The sequence below is a fragment of the Dromiciops gliroides genome, chromosome 2, assembly GCF_019393635.1.
Source record: "Dromiciops gliroides isolate mDroGli1 chromosome 2, mDroGli1.pri, whole genome shotgun sequence".
In the NCBI taxonomy this organism is placed as follows: Eukaryota; Metazoa; Chordata; class Mammalia; order Microbiotheria; family Microbiotheriidae; genus Dromiciops; species Dromiciops gliroides.
The window spans coordinates 266,010,231-266,029,204 of NC_057862.1; the positions used below are offsets into that span (position 1 = coordinate 266,010,231).

At 38.2% G+C, this 18,974-nt stretch overlaps 1 protein-coding gene across 2 annotated transcripts in view; it reads right to left on the bottom strand.

Annotated features, from left to right (window-relative positions):
* TMX1 (thioredoxin related transmembrane protein 1) overlaps positions 1-18,974 on the bottom strand; it is a 63,654-nt gene that overhangs the window by 23,845 nt on the left and 20,835 nt on the right. For both annotated transcript variants that reach the window (XM_043988096.1, XM_043988097.1), the window contains exon 2: positions 2,332-2,447. In XM_043988096.1, the coding sequence (XP_043844031.1) occupies positions 2,332-2,447 (116 nt within the window). The remainder of the gene's footprint in view (positions 1-2,331; positions 2,448-18,974) is intronic.

Here is an 18,974-nt window from a genome sequence, read left to right on the forward strand (position 1 = left end):
TTAAACCAATCATGAGGTCCTCTTCTAGCATAACAGACATATAGCTCTTAGTCCATTAAGTGTTTTTTTTTAAGTAGTTCTTCCTACCCCCTTCCCCCAACCTAGGATCCTTCTGCCATATCTCCCATGCTTTTTGAATCTCTTCCCTGTTGCTAGGAAACAAAAGGAGTCATCATTTCTTCCCTATTCTCCTATGAGTTTGGTAGGGATGCATCACACATTTCCCTATCCCCCATTTCTCCTTTCCCCATTTATGCACCTACCTATTCTGTGATTCTCTACCACAAAATACACTGAGTCCTGAAGGGACCCCAATCAATCAATAAGCATTTATAAAGTACTTACTATGTGCCAAACACAAAGAATAACCAAAAATAGCAGTGATTCCATTCTCCTCTTCCATCTTCACTTGTTTGTTTCACTTACATCTTGAATCCTCATATCCATTTTTATAATTCCTTGATAATCTTTTTCTATTAATTAAAAAAATCCCTTCTAAACATAGTATAATTGATTTTATTATTAACTCTTTGCTTAAAGTTTTATTTACTTACTTGTTAAAGGTTTCTATTGTTTGGGGTACTTAAGAAATCTAATATTCTGCTTTCATTTTTTTTTCCCTTTCCAGGAATACCTCAAATTCTCTTGAATACCCTTTTTTCGTTAATTATTAGCCTCAAGTTTGCAGGGCATATGGCATTCAGACTTGTAGCTTGAGCTTCTTTTTCTGGGAATATATTCTCCTATTCTCCTGCAATTTCTCATGACTAGGAAATAACCTTGTATTAAAAACTCCTTACTTTCTTATTTGAAAGTCTTCTTCCTGATGATCTGCAAAAAGTGTTAGCAAAATGATTAGATTTAACAACTGTATCTAGGGTTTTGAAGTGTACACATCAGTGTGTATATTGTGTTTTCTCAAGGTAACCTGTGGAGTCTCTAGACTGATGCTTTGCTGTCTATATTCTGAAGTTACAGATAGTTTTCCTGTATTATTTCCTGCACTGTAATATTCAAGTTAATTTGTCTGTCACATTCTTCTTGGAAATATATGATTCTACCTTATCTCTGTACATCTTGTCTTCAAGATCAGTAGCTATGGCTTGCATGGAATTCAAGTAAATGCGCTTGTTTTAACACTGTGTCCTTCTGCCAGATTTTCCTTTTCAGTATTTTTGTGTCCAAAATTTTTCTTTCTTTCCTTGCTTATCCTATAACACCCACAGAATTTGTCTCTTCTGCATACTCTGTTGGGAATCCACAGGATTCTGTATTTCATCTGATATTTGGTTCACTTTTCTTTGTATATCTGTGAAGAATATTTTGTATTTTCTAAAGTTTACTACTTATTCTTCCTTCTCTTTGGGGGTCCAATTGTTGATTTATCTATCTACTTATGCTCTGGTCTTTTGTTTCAGTCTTTTTCTTTCTGTTATTCAACTAACACAAATATTATGATGCCTCCTCCTTTGCTGGTGGGTACAGTCCCAAGCCTAGCTGCAGTGCTGGCCTCCTTCTATTAGAGGTCTCTGTGTAGAGTATGCTCTGAGGAGAGAGGATTGGATTCAACTGTTATAGGTCCTGAATCCTCCTTCAGCTCCCATTCTTTGCTAGGTTGTTTAGCGCTTGGTGCTTCGGGAGCAGGGGGGAGAGTGTTTCAGGTACAGTGACAAGTGTCTAGTCAAAAGGCAGAAAACTTTAAGTCTTCCTATCCCCTTCCATTTCAGCTCCATGTGGCTAGGGAGAGTCAATGTCCTTTAAGGGTATAGGGAACAGTACAGAGAAGAATTCTAAGATGGATTCCTACAAAAACTTGCATGTTAATTTATTTTCCTGCCACAGCACATGAAAACTCAGGAATGTTGAATCTCTTAAGGATTGGAGTTCTCTGGTATTAATATTATCATAAGAATTTTACCTTGTGGGATTTTATCTCCTTTTCCCTTCAGATTTATAATTACCTTAAATACAGCACATTCTTTCTTTTTTGGGTGGAGGAGGAGTTAAGGTTATTTTAAGTAACATGCTTTTATCATGGGATCTTATTTTTCCATTATTTATAAATAGAGCAAAAACTTCAGTTTTAAAAAATGTTATTTAACCAATCTCTGAGGTACCTTCCAATTTTGAATTCTATTATTTGAAATAGTATTAGTTTTTACTTAAGATCACAGTAACAACTGAAGGATTTCCAAAAAATGCTGACAAATTATAAATAATGTATGGCTACTTTAAATAATAATGTAACAAAGAGTAATTTATTAAAATATATACAGGAAAATGTTTATAATGTTAAAAGGCTCTTTACAAATATAAATGGACCAACCATACCTGGCTGTTCTGTGACATCCACTTTTGCAATATTAACCTCAAGATCTTGCCCCCACTGAGCAAAATCTTCCCACTCTGGCTGAAGGTTCTGACAAGCAGGACACCATGGAGCATAACTAAGAGAAAAAGTAAGTAAAATATTAAAAATAAAGATGGCCAAGAAAAAAGAAAACAATTTTAATAGGCATTTTTCTTCATTTAGGAAGTTATTTATTTTGATTTACAGGAATAATTTTCCATTTCTAGTCTAATAGATCCAGGTTACTAAGAAAAAAAAATGAAAAACTTGATAATTCTTTCAAAATTGCCAGATTCTGAAACCATATAATCTAAGTTTTTAAAATCTGTAAAACTTTGGGGAAAATTCAATTTAGTATATGTAATAAAGAAACTCTGCTAAAAAATCATGACAAAAACTGTTAACAAATATAAATGACTATGAGACATTAAGATAGAATAAAACAAAATCAAAAAAGTAAAAAAATATAAGAAAATGTGAAATTTCTCATTGGAAAAACAACTGACCTAGAAAATAGATGCAGGAGAGATCATATAAGAATTATTGGACTACCTGAAAGCCACAGCCAAAGCAAAAGCCTGGACAATATCTTTCAAGAAATTATCAAAGAAAACTGCCCTGAAATATTAGAAACAGAGGGCAAAATAGAAATTGAAAGAATCCACTGATCACTACCCAAAAGAGACCCAAAATGAAAACTCTCCGGAACATCATAGCCAAATTTCAAAACTCACAGATCAAAGAAAAGGTATTGCAAGCAGCCAAAAAGAAACAAATCAGATACCATGGAGCTACAGTCAGAATTACACAGGATTTGGAAGCTTCCACATTAAAGAACTGCAGGGCTTGGAATATAATATACTGGAAGGCAAAGGAGTTAGGTTTACAACCAAGAAATCACCTACCCAGAAAAACTGAATATATTCTTTCAGGGGGGAAAAATGGATATTTAACAAAATAGAGGACTTTCAAGCATTTCTGATTAAAAGACCAGAGTTGAATAAAGACTCAAGAGAGACATCAAAAGGTAAAAAAGAAACAAAGAAAAACTGTAAGAATTGTAATAAGGTTAAACTGTTTTTAGTTCTATATGATAGTATGTGTAAGTCTTAATAACTTTATTATAAGAGCAATTATTAGAGTAATTAGGAGTATATGTAAAGAGGATGTGGTCATAAGGTGACATTGATGGAATGACACCCCAGAAAACAAAATAAAGGGGTAAAAAGAAATTGCATGGAAGGAGGGGAGAAATTGAACAGGGTGAACTGTTGTCCCCACCCTTACTCCCTCCCCATACACACAAAAGAGGCATAAAAAAAACTATCATAATGGAGGGGAAGATGGGAGGCTTGGGCAAAGATTAAACCTTACTCTCATCAAAGTTGGCTGAAAGAAGGAATAACAAAGACACTCAACTCAATTGGATGTAGAAATCTATCTTACCCCCGAAAGAAGTTTAAAAAGGGACAGTGATAATAGAAGGGGGAGGAAGGACTGATAGAAGGGAGGGGATATTGGGGAAGGTGGTGATCATAAGTAAAACACTTATGAGAAGGGTGGGGGGGGGTCAGAGCTGGGGGGATAAACAGGTGAAAAATAGCATGGAGAGAAATAAACAGTCATCATAACTATGAATGTGAATGGGATGAACAGAAGCAGATATCAGAATGGTTTAAAAACCAAAATCCTACAATATGTTGTTTACAAGAAACATATTTAAAGCAGAAAGATACACACAGGGTACATGTAGAGGGCTGAAGCAAAGAAAGCAGGGGTAGCAATTATGATTTCCAACAAAGCAAAAGCAAAAACAGACCTACTTTAAAGAGATAAAGAAGGAAATGATATCTTGCTGAAAGGTACCATAGACAATGAAGTCATATCAATACTTAACATATATGCACCAAATGGTATAGCATTTAAATTTCTGAAGGAGAAGTTGAATGAGTTACAGGAGGAAATGGATAATAAAACTATCCTGATGGGGGACCTTAATATTCCCCTTTCAGAACTGGATAAATCTAACCAAACAATAAACAAGAGAGAAGTTAAGGAAATGAAGAAAATTCTTGAAAAGTTAGATATGATATATCTCTGGAGAAAACTGAATGGGAATAGAAAGCAATATACCTTCCTCCCAGCAGTACATGGGACCTACATGAAAACTGACCACGTCTTAGGGCATAAAATCTTACAGCCAGATGCAGAAAAGCAGAAATAGTAGACACATCCTTTTCAGATCATCATGCAATAAAAATTACATTCAATAATGGACAATTGAAAGAGACTAAAAACCAATTGGGGGCAGCTAGATGGCGCAGTGGTTAAAGCACTGGCCATGGATTCAGGAGTACCTGAGTTCAAATCCAGCCTCAGACACTTGATATTTACCAGCTGTGAGACCCAGGGAAGTCACTTAACCCCCGTTGCCTGCCAAAAAACCCCAAAAAACAAAAAAACAATTGGGGGTGAGGGGAGGAGGGGACAGCTAGGTTGCACAGTGGATCAAGCACTGGCCCTGGATTCAGGAGGACCTGAGTTCAAATCTGGCCTCAGACTCTTGACACTTACTAGCTGTGTGACCCTGGGCAAGTCACTTAACCCTCATTGCCCTGACAAAAGGAAAAGGAAAAGGAAAAGGAAAAGGAAAAGGAAAAGGGAAAGGAAAAAACAATTAGAAGTTAAATTATCTGATCCTAAAAAACAAGTGGGTCAAAGAATGAAGCATAGAAACAATTGATGATTTCATTAAAGAAAATGACCAAAATTTATGGGATGCAGCCAAAGCAGTTCTTATCCCTAACTGCTTACATCAATAAAATAAGAGAAAAAGCAGATCAATGAATTGGGCATGCAACTAAAAAAACTAGAAAATGAACAAATTAAAAACCTCTAACTAAACACCAAATTGGAAATCCTGAATATCAAAGGAGAGATTAATAAAATTGAAAGTAAGAAAAGCATTGAATTAATAAATAAAACTAGAAGCTGGTCTTATAAAAAAACAATAAAATAGATAAACCATTGGTTAATTTGATAAAAAAAAAAGGAAAGAAGAAAACCAAATTACTAGTATCAAAAAGGAAAGGGATTAACTCACTACCAATGAAGAGGAAATTAAAACAATTATTAGGAACTATTTTGCCCAATGATATGCCAATAAATTTGACCATCTAAATGAAATGGATGAATATCTACAAAAATATGAATTACCCAGATTAACAACAAGAAGAAATAAAATATTTAAATAACCCAATTTTAGAAAAAGAAATTGAGGGGCAGCTAGGTGGCACAGTGGATAGAACACCAGCCCTGGAGTCAGGAGTACCTGAGTTAAAATCTGGCCTCAGACACTTAACACTTACCAGTTGTGTGACCCTGGGCAAGTCACTTAACCCCAATTGCCACACTAAAAAAAAAAAAAAAAAGAAATTGAAGAAGTCATCAATGAACTTCCTAAGAAAAACTCCCCAGGACCAGATGGATTCACAAGGTAATTCTACCAAACATTTAAAGAACAATCATTCTCAATACTATATAAGTTATTTGAAAAAATAAGTGAAGGAGTCCTACCAAATTCCTTTTATGAGACAGATATGGTGCTGATACCCAAACCAGGAAGAGCCAGAACAGAGAAAGTATCTTGCCAATGAATACTGATGCAAAAATTTAAAATAAAATACCAGCAAAAACATTACAGAAATACATCACAAGGATCATGCACTATGACCAAGCAAGATTTATACCAGAAATGTAGGGCTGGTTCAGTCCTAGGAAAACTATCAGCATAATTGACCATATCAATAACAAAAGCAACAGAAATCATATGATTATCTCAATAGATGCAGAAAAGGCCATTGGCAAAATACAGCACCCGTTCCTATTAAAAAGACTAGAGAGGCAGCTAGGTGGCACAGTGGATAAAGGACTGGCCCTGGATTCAGGAGGACCTGAGTTCAAATCCGCCCTCAGACATTTAACACTAGCTGTGTGACCCTGGGCAAGTCACTTAACCTCAATTGCCTCACCCCCCCCAAAATAATTTTTAAAAAAGACTAGAGAGCGGGGCAGCTAGGTAGTGCAGTGGATAGATCACTGGCCTTGGATTCAGGAGGACCTGAACTCAAATCTGGCATCAGACACTTGACACTAACTAGCTGTGTGATCCTGGGCAAGTCACTTAACCCTCACTGCCCTGCAAAAAAAAAAAAAAAAAAAAAAAGACTAGAGGAGCAGTGAGGTCTCAAATTCATGACACGATCACTCCAAAAAACATCCAAATAATGCCATAGGACAACACCTGGAGCAGGAAAACCCACAGCAGAATGTGCTGAAAGCATCTTCTAACCAAGAACAGCTTGGAAGGTCAGAAGGAGGGAGCTGCTGTGCTGATGCAGGAGTGGAGCCCAACCCCACAGTCACTCTGACATAGATCCAGGTCCCCGGAAGGCCTCACTAGAGAAGGAGACGCCAAGAGCCTCTGAATCAGCTGTAGCACCAGTGTTGTCTTGAGCTAAACTCACAGTCTGGTGAGAGCCCTGGGCAGGGGGAAGACTACAGGGGCCTATGCTGGTGCTGAGGCAGAACTTTGGTTTTTCACCCCTTCTGAAGCTTGGGATACTGCAGCCTGGAAACAGTGCCCCACTTTAAGGAGCTAAAAGTCAAGTAAAAGAAAGGCAAGATGAGCAGACAGAGAAAGGTGAGGACCATAGAAAGCTTCTTCAGTGAGAAGGAAGGTCGAGGTGCACCCTCAGAGGAAGATGTCAACATCAGGGCCCGTATATCTAAAGCTTCCAAGAAAGATATTAATTGGTCTCAGTCCATAGAGGCACTCAAAAAGAACTTTGAAGATAAAGTTAGAGAGGTAGTGGAGAAAATGGAAAGAGAAATGAGGGTGATGCAGGAAAGACATGAGAAAAAAGTCTACAGCTTGAAAAGCCAAATGGAAAAGCTCTGGTGAAAATAATTGCCTAAGAATTAGGATTGAACAAATGGAAGCCAGTGACTTTATGAGAAACCAAGATACAATAAAGCAAATACAAATGAATAAAAAAAATGAAGGGCAATGTGAAATATCTTCTGGGAAAAACTGCTGACATGGAAAATAGTTCCAGGAGTGAGAATTTGAAAATTATTGGTCTACCTGAAAACCATGATCAAGGAAAAGAGCTTAGACATCATCTTCCAAGATATTCTCAGGCAAAACTGCCCTGAAATTCCAGAAGTAGAAGGTAAAATAGAAATTGAAAGAATCCACTGATCACCTCCAGAAAGAGATCCAAAAGGAAAACTCCTAGGAATATTATAGCTAAATTCCAGAGCTCTTAGGTCAAGGAGAAAATATTGCAAGCTGCCAAAAAGAAAGAATTCAAGTACTGTGGAGCCCCAGTCAGGATAGCAGCTTCTACACTAAAGGATCAGAGGACATAGAATATGATATTCCAGAGGGCAAAGGAATTGGACTTACAACCAAGAATAGCAACTCAGCAAAACTGAGAATAATCTTTTAGAGGAAAAAAGGGATGTTGATGAAAAAGAGGACTTTCAGGTATTGGTGATGAAAAAGACATGAACTGAATGGCAAATTTGACTTTCAAATACAAGACCCTAGAGACCCATAAAACATTGGAGTTGGGGGACATACCTGGGGTTGTACAGTGGGTGACTGTCTTGTGTCTGAGGACAGGTTTGGGCTGGGATTCCCCTGGGTCCAGGGTGGATGCTTTGTCCACTTTGTCACCTAGCTGCGCTATGATGACATCTTCAGGGTTAAATTGAGGGGTGAGGAGGACAGCTAGGTGGTATAGTGGATAAAGCACTGGCCCTGGATTCAGGAGGACCTGAGTTCAAATCTGACCTCAGACACTTGACACTTACTAGCTGTGTGCTTGACACTTGCTAGCAAGTCATTTAACCCCCATTTCCCCACAAACAAACAAAAAGGAGTAAGAAAAAAAAAATTGAGGGATGAGGGGAATGCATTGGGGGAGGGGGAAGGGCAGAGGTGAAATCCTACATTAAGAAACAGGAAAAGGCTTATGGAGTAGGGGAAGAGATGGGGGAGGAGCAGGGTAGTAAATGAATTTTACACTCATCAGAAAAGGCTCAAAGACCTTAAGCTCAACAGAGTTGCCTCGAGGAGGGACTAACAGACACACCCAACTGGGTGGAGTAATCTATTTAATCTGGGCAGTAAATGAGCCTAACACTCATCAGAATTGGCTCAAAGACCTCAATCTCATTAGAATTGGCTCAAGGATGGAATAAGGTACTCACTCAATTGGGTGGAGTAAACCTGCAGGAAAATAGGAGGGGAAGAGGATAAAGAGAGAGGGGCAAAAGAAGGAAGGGCAGATTGGGGGAAGGGACACCAAATCCCTTTTGAAGAGGGATAGGATGAAAGAAGATGGATAATAGAATAAATATCATGGGGAAGGGAAGAGGATGGAAGGGAAAGTTAACAATAGTAATCATGAAAGAGAGAAAAGGGGGAAAATTGTACAAAAAATATTTATAGCAACTCTTTGTGGTGGCTAAGAATTGAGAATCAAGGGAATGTCCATCAATTGAGGAATGATGGAAGAATCTGTGGTACATGATTGTGGTGGAATGGTCTTGTGCTATAAGAAATGACAAACAGGATGATCCCAGAAAAACCTGGAAAGACTCATGAACTGATGTATAGTGAAGTGAGCAGAGCTGGGAGGGCATTGTGCAGAGTGACAGCAGTATTGTTCAATGAGCAACTGTGAATGACAACTACTCTCAGCAATGCAATGATCCAAAACAATTCCAAGGAACTAATGATGAAGCTTACTATCCACCCCCATAGAAAGAACTGACAAAAAGAACACTTGTGGCTCGTACTCTTGTGGAGGGGGGGAGCAAGGAAGAAAAATTTGGAACTCTAAATCTTATGAAAATGAATGTTGAAAACTACCCTTACATGTAACTGGAAAAAATAAAATAAATATTTGTTGCTTAAAAAAAAAAAAAAGAGAGCATAGGAATAAAAGGCGCTTACCTTAAAATAACAAGTACTATTTATCTAAAACCATCAGCAAAGCATTATCTATAATGGGGATAACCTAGAAGCCTTCCCAGTACAATCAGGGATGAAGCAAGGATGTGCATTATCACCTCTTTTATTTAATACTGTATTAGAAATGTTAGAAAAAGTATGCATGAGAGCCAAGATGTAGGAGGAAAGGCAGTGACTCCTCAGACTTCTCGCCCAAATTTCTCCAAATAACGCCATAAGACAATTCCTGGAGTAGCAGAACCCAGAAAAGGATGGGGCAAGATCATTTTCCAGCCAAAGATGGCTTAGAAGGTCAGTAGGAAAGGTCTGTTGTACTGGGGTGAGAGTGGACTGCAGATCCGGACTGCACTGAGTAGACCCAGCCATAGACCTAGCCCCAGCCCCAGCTGGAGAGAATCAAGCCTCTGGAGCCTTGGAATCAGCTAAGGCAGCTGCTATTTCTGGAATTCAGCTCATGGCCCAGTGAGGGGACCAAGTGTTTGGCTGGGGGTAGATTGCAGGGGTCTCTGCTGGTGCTAAGGCAGAACTCTGTTGTGTTGCCTGAGCTCGGAACCAGGAAGCAGTCTTGACTGGAGGCCCAGGTGGGGGAGAGATGCAGGCATGCCAGAGAGCTTGCAACTACAGTGAAAAAGAATTCTGTTCCCGGGTTAAAGAGTAGGCCTGTAGTTACTTAGAGACCAGAACATAGGCCAGGGGAGTGTAGAAAGTACCTCTCCTGGGACCCCCTGAAGCTTGGGACAGTGTACCCTGAAAGCAGTGCCCCACTTTAAGACGGAATTAAAAGTCAAGAAATAGGCTGGCAAAATGAGCAGACAGAAAAAAGTGCACACCCAGAAAGTTTCTTTGGTAATAATCAAAATACACCCTCAGACGAAGATAACAAAGTCAAAACTCCTACATCCAAAGCTTCCAAGAAAAATATGAATTGGTCTCAGGCCATGGAAGCGCTCAAAAAGGATGTTGAAGATAAGGTAAGAGAGGTAGAGGAAAAAATGGAAAAAAAGTTATGCAGGAAAGTCATTAAAAAAAAGTCAGCAGCTTGAAAAGACAAATGTAAAAGGAGATAAAAAAGGTTTCTGAAGAAAATAATTGCCTAAGAATTAGGATTGAACAAATGGAAGCTAGCAACTTTATGAGAAACAATAAAGCAAACACAAATGAATTAAAAAAGAGGGCAATGTGAAATATCTCCATGGAAAAAGAACTAACCTAGAAAATAGATCCAGGAGAGATATCTGACAATTATTGGACTACCTGAAAGCCATGATCAAAAACAGGGCTTAGCCATCATCTTCAAGAAACTGTCAGGGAAAATTGCTCTGATATTCTAGAAGAAGAAGGTAAAATAGAAATTGAAGGAATCCACTGATTACCTCCTGAAAGAGATCCCAAAATGAAAACCTCCAGCAATATTATAGCCAAATTTCAGAACTCACAGGTCAACGAGAAAATATTGCCAAGTAGCCAGAAAGAAAAAATTGAAGTATGATGAAGCCATAGTCAGGATAACACAAGATCTAGTAGCTTCTACAATAAAGGACTGGAGGGCTTGGAATATAACATTCTGGAGGGCAAAGTAATTGACACTGCAACCAAAAATCACCTACCCAGCAAAACTGAGAATATTTCAGGGGGGAAAATGGGAATTCAATGAAAGGGAGGACTTTTAGGCATTTGTGATGTAAAGAGCTGAGCTGTATAGAAAATTTGACTTTCATATACAAGACCCTAGGAAAGCAGAAAAAGGTAAACATGAAAAAGAAATCATAAGGGATATTAAAAGGCTAAACTGTTTACATTTCTACATGAGAAGATACCTGCAACTCATAAGAACTTTCTCATTATTAGGGCAGGTGGATGGAGTATATTTAGACAGAGGCCACAGGTGTCAGTTTAATATGTTTTTTGTGCTTTTTTTTTTAGTGAGGCAACTGGGGTTAAGTGACTTGCCCAGGGTCACACAGCTAGTAAGTATTAAGTGTCTGAGGCCGGATTTGAACTCAGGTGCTCCTGACTCCAGGGCCGGTGCTCTATCCACTGCGCCGTGTCAGTTTAATATGAAGGAATGCTATCTTTAAAAAAATAAAGGGGTGAGAGAGGAATGCACTGGGAGAAAGGGAAAGGTGGAATGGGGTAAAAGAAGCAAGCAAAAGCTTATGGAGTAGAGGGGAAGATGGGGGAGGTGTGGGGGAGTGAGTGAGCCTTACTCTCATCAGAATTGGCTCAAAGAGGGAATAACATACACACTCAATTTGGTAGAGCAATCTATCTAACCCTGCAGGAAAGTAGGAGGGGAAGGGGATAAGGGGGGAGGGGTGAAAGAAGGGAGGGCAGATTGGGGCAGGGGGCAGTCAGAAGAAAAACACTTTTGAGGATGGATAGGGTGAAAGAAGATAGAATATAGAGTAAATATCATAGGATGATGGATTGAAACACAACAATAGTAAACTGAAAAAAAATTTAAAGCAGAGGCAAGAACAATGTAAGATGATGATGACTGATGGATTTATGAGGATGGGATGAAGTTAAGGATTGATTGATGAGGACTGATTGATTATGATGATGATGACTGATAATGTTTCATTGATGAAGATGATAAAACGTATGGTACTTTGGCTATTGTGAAGAAAATTCTTTATCACATATAAGGTACTATATAAATGTTATCTATTATTGTTGATGCAATAATAAATGTATTTTACTATTAAAAAATGATGTGGGGACTAATTTTTAATTGGGGAGTGTTAGTTAAGTGGCTGGCCGCAATATCCAGACAGACAGCCTCCCTCAAAACAGAGGAGGATTTATTTAACAAGAACTAACTTAAAAAAACACAAACAGGATCAGTAGGATCAAGGGAAAGGAAATAAAATGGGGAAAGGGAAATTATACAACCTGAACACCACCAGCACTCAGGAATCAGCTGAGAACACATAGCAGCATCCTGTTGCCTTCCAGCTTCAAGCTAGAATGGCGAAAAAACCTCCCTTCTTCCCAGAAGACCCCAGACTGACCACACATAGCCCCCAGCCAACTGGCTGGCCGCTCTGACAGTCACATGACTGCCCTCACTGGGCTTCCAATCATTATAATTTTGCCAGACCCATGTAGGCGTCGGCTACAACCAGTGGGTGGAACACCGTACCCTTTGCGGAGCCCCAGAGGCCAGTGTGTGGGCCAAGGTTTTTAAAAATAATTCTAGCCAAAAGATGGGGCCATAAAAACCTCAAATAACAATTAATTCTTTACATTCCCCCCTTTGTTTTGTCGAGAAACATGGGGTATTTCCTTAATGGAACAATAAATAATAAACAATAAAAATTTTTTAAAATAACAGAATATCATGACCAATGCTAACAAACAATATACTAATAACAACATAGGAAAGGAAAAATACATATTACAGATGATGTATATAGTAACAGAAGGAAAAATAAAAAACAAAAATGTCCATTTAAAGTCCTTAAAATTTTGTCTTCAAAAGAGGGTTGAGATGTCATCAGGGGAACTGGACTCTGGTCTGGATTCTGGCTGTCTGTGGAACTGCTGGGTTTTCATTAATCTTTAGCATAAGCAGGTTAATCAACTCCTGGCTGGCTCGCCAAAACTGAGCAGGATGCTATCAGAAAAACCTGGAAAGACCTACATGAGTTGCTGCAAAGTAAAGGACTTATGAAAAATGCAATCCATCTACAGGGAAAGAACTGATGGTATCTGAATACAGATTGAAGCATAATTTTTTTTGTAAGTGCCTTTCTCTGAAGTTTTGTTTTTGTCTGTTTTCTTTCACAACCTAGGTAATGTGGAAATGTTTTGCATGACTACTCAGATATAACTTATATTGAATTTCTTGAGTTCTTAAAGGGGGGGGGATTGGGAAGGGAGGGAGGAAAAGAATTTGGAATGTAATGTTTTAAAAAATTGATGTTAAAATTTGTTTTTACATGTAATTTGGGAAAATAAAAATTCTAAATATAAAAAAGTTAGCTATAATGAGACGAAAAAGAATTAAAAGGAATTAAAACATGCAAAATGGATGATTTTGATTATATTAAATTAAAAAATTTTTGTACAAACAGAAGCAATGCATCCAAAATTGGAAGGGAGGCAGAAAGCTGGGAAACAATTTTTGAGGCCAGTGCTTCTGATAAAGGCCTCATCTCTAAAATATATAGGGAATTAAATCAAATTTATAAGAATCCAAGTCATTCCCCAATTGAGAAATGGTCAAAGGATATGAACAGGCAGTTTTCTGATGGAGAAACCAAAGCTATCTATTCCCATATGAAAAAATGCTCTAAATCTCTAATGATTAGAGAGATGCAAATTAAAACAACTCTGAGGTACCACCTGACACCTATCAGATTGGCTAAAATGACAAAAAAGGAAGATAATAAATGTTGGAGAGGCTGTGGGAAAATTGGAACACTAATGCATTGTTGGTGGAGCTGTGAGATGATCCAACCATTCTGGAGAGCAATTTGGAATTATGCCCAAAGGGCAATAAAGCTGTGCATACCCTTTGACCCAGCAATCCCACTTTTAGGTCTTTTGCCCAAAGAAATCATGGAAGGGGGAAAGGGACCCACATGTACAAAAATATTTATAGCTGCTCTTTACATGGTAGCAAGGAATTGGAAGTTGAGGGGGTGCCCATCAATTGGGGAATGGCTGGACAAGTTGTGGTATATGAATACAATGGAATACTATTGTGCTGTAAGAAATGATGAGCAGGAAGAGTTCAGAGAAACCTGGAGGGTCTTGCGTGAGCTGATGATGAGTGAGATGAGCAGAACCAGAAGAACATTGTACATAGTATCATCAACATTGAGTGTTGAGCTACTGTGATGGACTATATTCTTCTCACCAATGCAATGGGTACAGAAGAGTTCCAGGGAACTCATGATAGAAGAGGATCTCCAAATCCAAGAAAAAAAAAGAAAGAACTGTGGAGTATAGATGCTGATTGAACCATATTATTTCTTTTGTTTTGCGTGCTGTTGGTTTTTTTTTTTTCTTTCTATTTTGAGGTTTTGCATCACTGCTCTGATTCGTTCTCTTGTAACAGGATTAATGCAGAAATAGGATTAATGTTATTATGTGTATATATATGTGTGTGTGTATGTATATATATATGTATATGTATAGAGATATATAGATATAACCTATATCAGATTACCTGCTGTCTAGGGGAGGGGGGAGGGAGGGGTGGGAGGGAGAATAATCTGAAATTGTAAAGCATATATAAACAAAAGTTGAGAACTATCTTTACATGTAATGGAAAAAATAAAATACCTCATACATTAAAAAAATAAAATAAATAAAATAAAATAAAGTTTCCTCCCTTCAAAAAAAAAAAGGAATTAAAACTCTTTGCAAATGATATGATGTTAAACTTAGAAATTTCTAGAGGATCAACTAAAAAGCTACTTGAAATTATTATCAACTTTAGCAAAGTTGCAGAATACAAAATAGAACCACATAAATCATCAGCATTTCTACATATTACCAATAAAATCCAGCAACAACAGATAGAAAGAGAAACTCCATTTAAGTTAACTGTGACCAATATAAAATACTTGGGAGTCTACCTGCCAAGACAAATACAGCAACTATAAGACCAGAACTACAAAACACTTTGTGTGTGGGGCAATGGGGTTAAGTGACTTGCCCAGGGTCACACAGCTATTAAGTGTCAAGTGTCTGAGGCCGGATTTGAAAAGATGAAAAAAAAAATACAGAAGATGGTGGTCCAGCAATACCAGATCTCAAACTGTATTATAAAGTAGTAATTATCAAAACAATCTGGTACTGGCTAAGAAATACAGAGGTAGATCAGTGGAATAGGATAGTAATTACACTATAATAGTAATCAAATATATGATAAACCCAAAGATCTAAGCTTTTGGAACAAAAACTCGTTGTTTAACAAAAATTGCTGGGAAAACTGTAAAACAGTATGGCAGAAATTAGGTATAGATCAACATCTCACACCTGATACTAGAATAAGGTAAAAATGGGTACATGATTTACACATAAAGGATGATACCACAAGGAAATTAAGGGAGTATGGAATTGTTTGTCAGATTTATGGACAGGGGAAGAATGTAGGACCAAAGAAGATATAGAGAATAAAATTAAATGTAAACTAGGGGCAGGTAGGTGGTGCAGTAGATAAAGCACTGGCCCTGGATTCAGGAGGACCTGAGTTCAAATCTGGCCTCAGAGATTTGACACTTAATAGCTGTGTGACCCTGGGCAAGTCACTCATTGCCCCGCCAAAAAAAAAAAAAAAAAGTAAAATAGATAATTTTGACTATATAAAATTAAAAAGCTTTTGCACAAAGAAAACTAATGTAACCAAAATTACAAGCTAAGTAGAAAACTGGGAAAGAAGTTTTAAAACAACTATCTTTGATAAAGGCCTCATTTCTCAAATATATAGAGAACTGAGTCAAATTTATAAAAATACAAGTCATTCCCCAATTGATAAATAGTTAAAGGATATGAACTGGCAGTTTTCAGACAAAAAAATCAAAGCTATCTATAATCATATGAAAAAATTTTCAAAATCATTATTGATTAGAGAAATGTAAATTTTAAAAAACTCTGAGCTATCACTGCATACCTATCAGTGTGGCAAATATAAATGGAAAATTTTGGGTGTTGGAGGGGTTGTGGGAAAGCCAGGATGATAATCCACAGTTGGTGGAGTTGTGATCTGATCCAACCATTCTGGATAGCAATTTGGAACTATGCCCAAATGGCTATAGAATTGTGATCCAGCAATACCACTACTAGGTCTTTATTCTAAAGACATCCCCAAAAAGAGAAAAAGACCTATTTGTACAAAAATATTTCTAGGAGCTCTTTTTGTGGTGGCTAAGAACTGGAAATCAGGGGCAGTTAGGTGGTGCAGTGGATAGAGCACTGGACCTGGAGTCAGGAGGACCTAAGTTCAAATCCAGCCTCAGACACTTGGCACTTACTAGCTGTGTGACCCTAGCCAAGTCACTTAATCCCAACTGCCTCACCAAAAGAAAACAAACAAACAAAAAACTGGAAATCACAGGAATGCCTATCAATTGGGGAATGTCTAAACAAACTGTGGTATATGATGGCGATGGAATATTATTGTGCTATAAGAAATGACAATCAGGAGCACTTCAGAAGGGCCTGGAAAGACATGTATGAAATGATATACTGTGAAGTGAGCAGAACCAAGAGAACATTGTACACAGGGACAATATTGTTTGATGAAGAACTATGAAAGACTTGACTATTCTCAACAATACAATGACCCAAGACAATCCCAAAGGACTATTGATGAAACATACTATCCACCTCCAAAGAAATAACAGACTGAAGCATGCCATTTTTTGCTCTTTCGTTTTTTTCCTTTTAATTAAGTTTTCTTGTACAAAATGAAAATATGGTAATGTTTTACATAATCACACATGTATCTGATTGTTTGCTGCCTCAGGGAGGGGTGAGGGGAGAGAGGGAAAGAGGGATAACAATTGGAACCCAAAAGCATAAATAAAAATGTTTATTATTAAAAACAAAAAACCCTAAAAAACCAAATGTAAATTATAGCATACAAATCCAAATGCATAAAGAGTATTAAGATACTTATGGATGGGGGCAGAGCCAAGATGGTGAAGGAGAGGCTGTGACTCTCCATGCTCCTGACAAATCTGTCCACATACCTCCAAAAAAAATGCCATAAAACAACTCCTGAAGCAGCAAAACCCACAAATGAACAGAGTGAAACTATTTTCCAGCCAAAGATGGCTTAAATAGGTGGCAGGGACTGTCTACTGTACTGGGTGAGAGAGGAACTCAGCATGCAGTGCAGATCCAGCCCCAGACAGGCTGTGCCTCCAGAGCCTCAGTCTTTAGTGTCAGTGGCTTCTTCTGAAACTCGGCTCACAGTCCCGTGAGGGGGTCCAGCAGTTGCCTGGGGAGAAATAATGGGGGTCTCTGTAGGAGCAGAGGCAAAGCACAGTGCCCAGGAAGTAGACTTGAGTGGCAGAGGTCCAGTGGGGGAGGGGCACAGGCACACCAAGCTTTTGACCATAGAGAATTAAATTTCTATCAGATTTCTGCTTCCAGGTTAAAGAGAAAGCAGGCCTGTGGTTACTTACAAAGCCAGGTGGGCTGAGAATAAGCCTAATCGTACCACCTGGGATCCCCTGAAGCTTGGGACAGTGCATCCTAGAAGCAGAGCTACAGGTTAATAAGGAGCTAAAAGCCAAGAAATAGCTGGCCAAGATGAGCAGGCAGAGAAAGAAGCAGACCATCAACCATTTCTTTGGTAGCAAGGTAGATCAAAATACACCCTCAGAAGAAGATAATAACAAAGTCAAAGCTCCTGCATCCAAGGCTTCCAAGAAAAATATGAATTCATCTCAGGCCATGGAAGTACTCAAAAAGGACTTTGAAAACAAAGTAAGAGAGGTAGAGGAAAAAAATGGAAAGAGAAATGAGAGCGATGCAGGAGGGTCAGGAAAAAAAAGTCAACAGCTTGAAAAGCCAAATTGGCCAAATGGAAAAGGAGGTACATAAACTCTCTGAAGAAAATCATTGCTTAAGAATTAGGATAGAGCAAATGGAAGCTTATGACTTTATGAGAAATCAAGACACAATAAAGCAAATCCAAATGAATAAAAAAATAGAGGGCAATATGAAACATCTCCTTGGAAAAACAGCTAACCTGGAAAATAGATCTAGAAGAGATAATTTGAAAATCATTGTCAGGTAAGATTACCCTGATATTCTAGAAGCAGAAGGTAAAATAGAAAGTGAAAGAATCTACCAATCACCTCCAGAAAGAAATCCCAAAAGGAAAACTTCCAGGAATATTATAGCCAAATTCCAGAGATTCCAGGTTAAGGAGAAAATATTGCAAGCAGCTAGAAAAAAAAGGAATTCAAGTACTGTGGAGCTAGTCAGGATAATCTAAGATCTAGCAACTTCTACATTAAAGGATCAGAAGGCATAGAATATGATATTCCGGAGGACAAAGGAACTGGGATTACAACCAAAAATCACCTATCCAGCAAAACTGATTATAATCTTTCAGGGGGTGGAAATAGTGTGAAGAAGAGCCTGCAATTTTGTCATTCTGAACCCACAAATCTTTCAGTTAACTGATCATGGGCTGAGTCCATCAGTAGAGTACTAGAACTTCAAGGAGGGGCAAGTATACAGGTATGTTGCCTGGAACAGAGTTCTGACCAGGAAAGCAAAACTCAGACCATGGATCCACTTTGGGAGCATTGGAAGCTTACAGATTCCCAGCCTAAGCTGTCCCTGAGATCCCAGAATAACACAACACTCAATATCCCAAGAAAGGAACAGCAGGACTCAGCAGGGACCAAGCTAAGCCCTGACATTCCCTGAGAAATGCACAGAGTACAGTCCTAAAATAAAATCTAAAATCAAGCAGTAGGCTGAAAAAAAATGAGCTAAAACATTGCTCAATATAGGCAGTCCTCATACAGCTGTTCTTCATGGATAATTAGGGAACTCAAGCAAGTAATTTACAAATGCACTCATGTAACATGTAACAGGCAC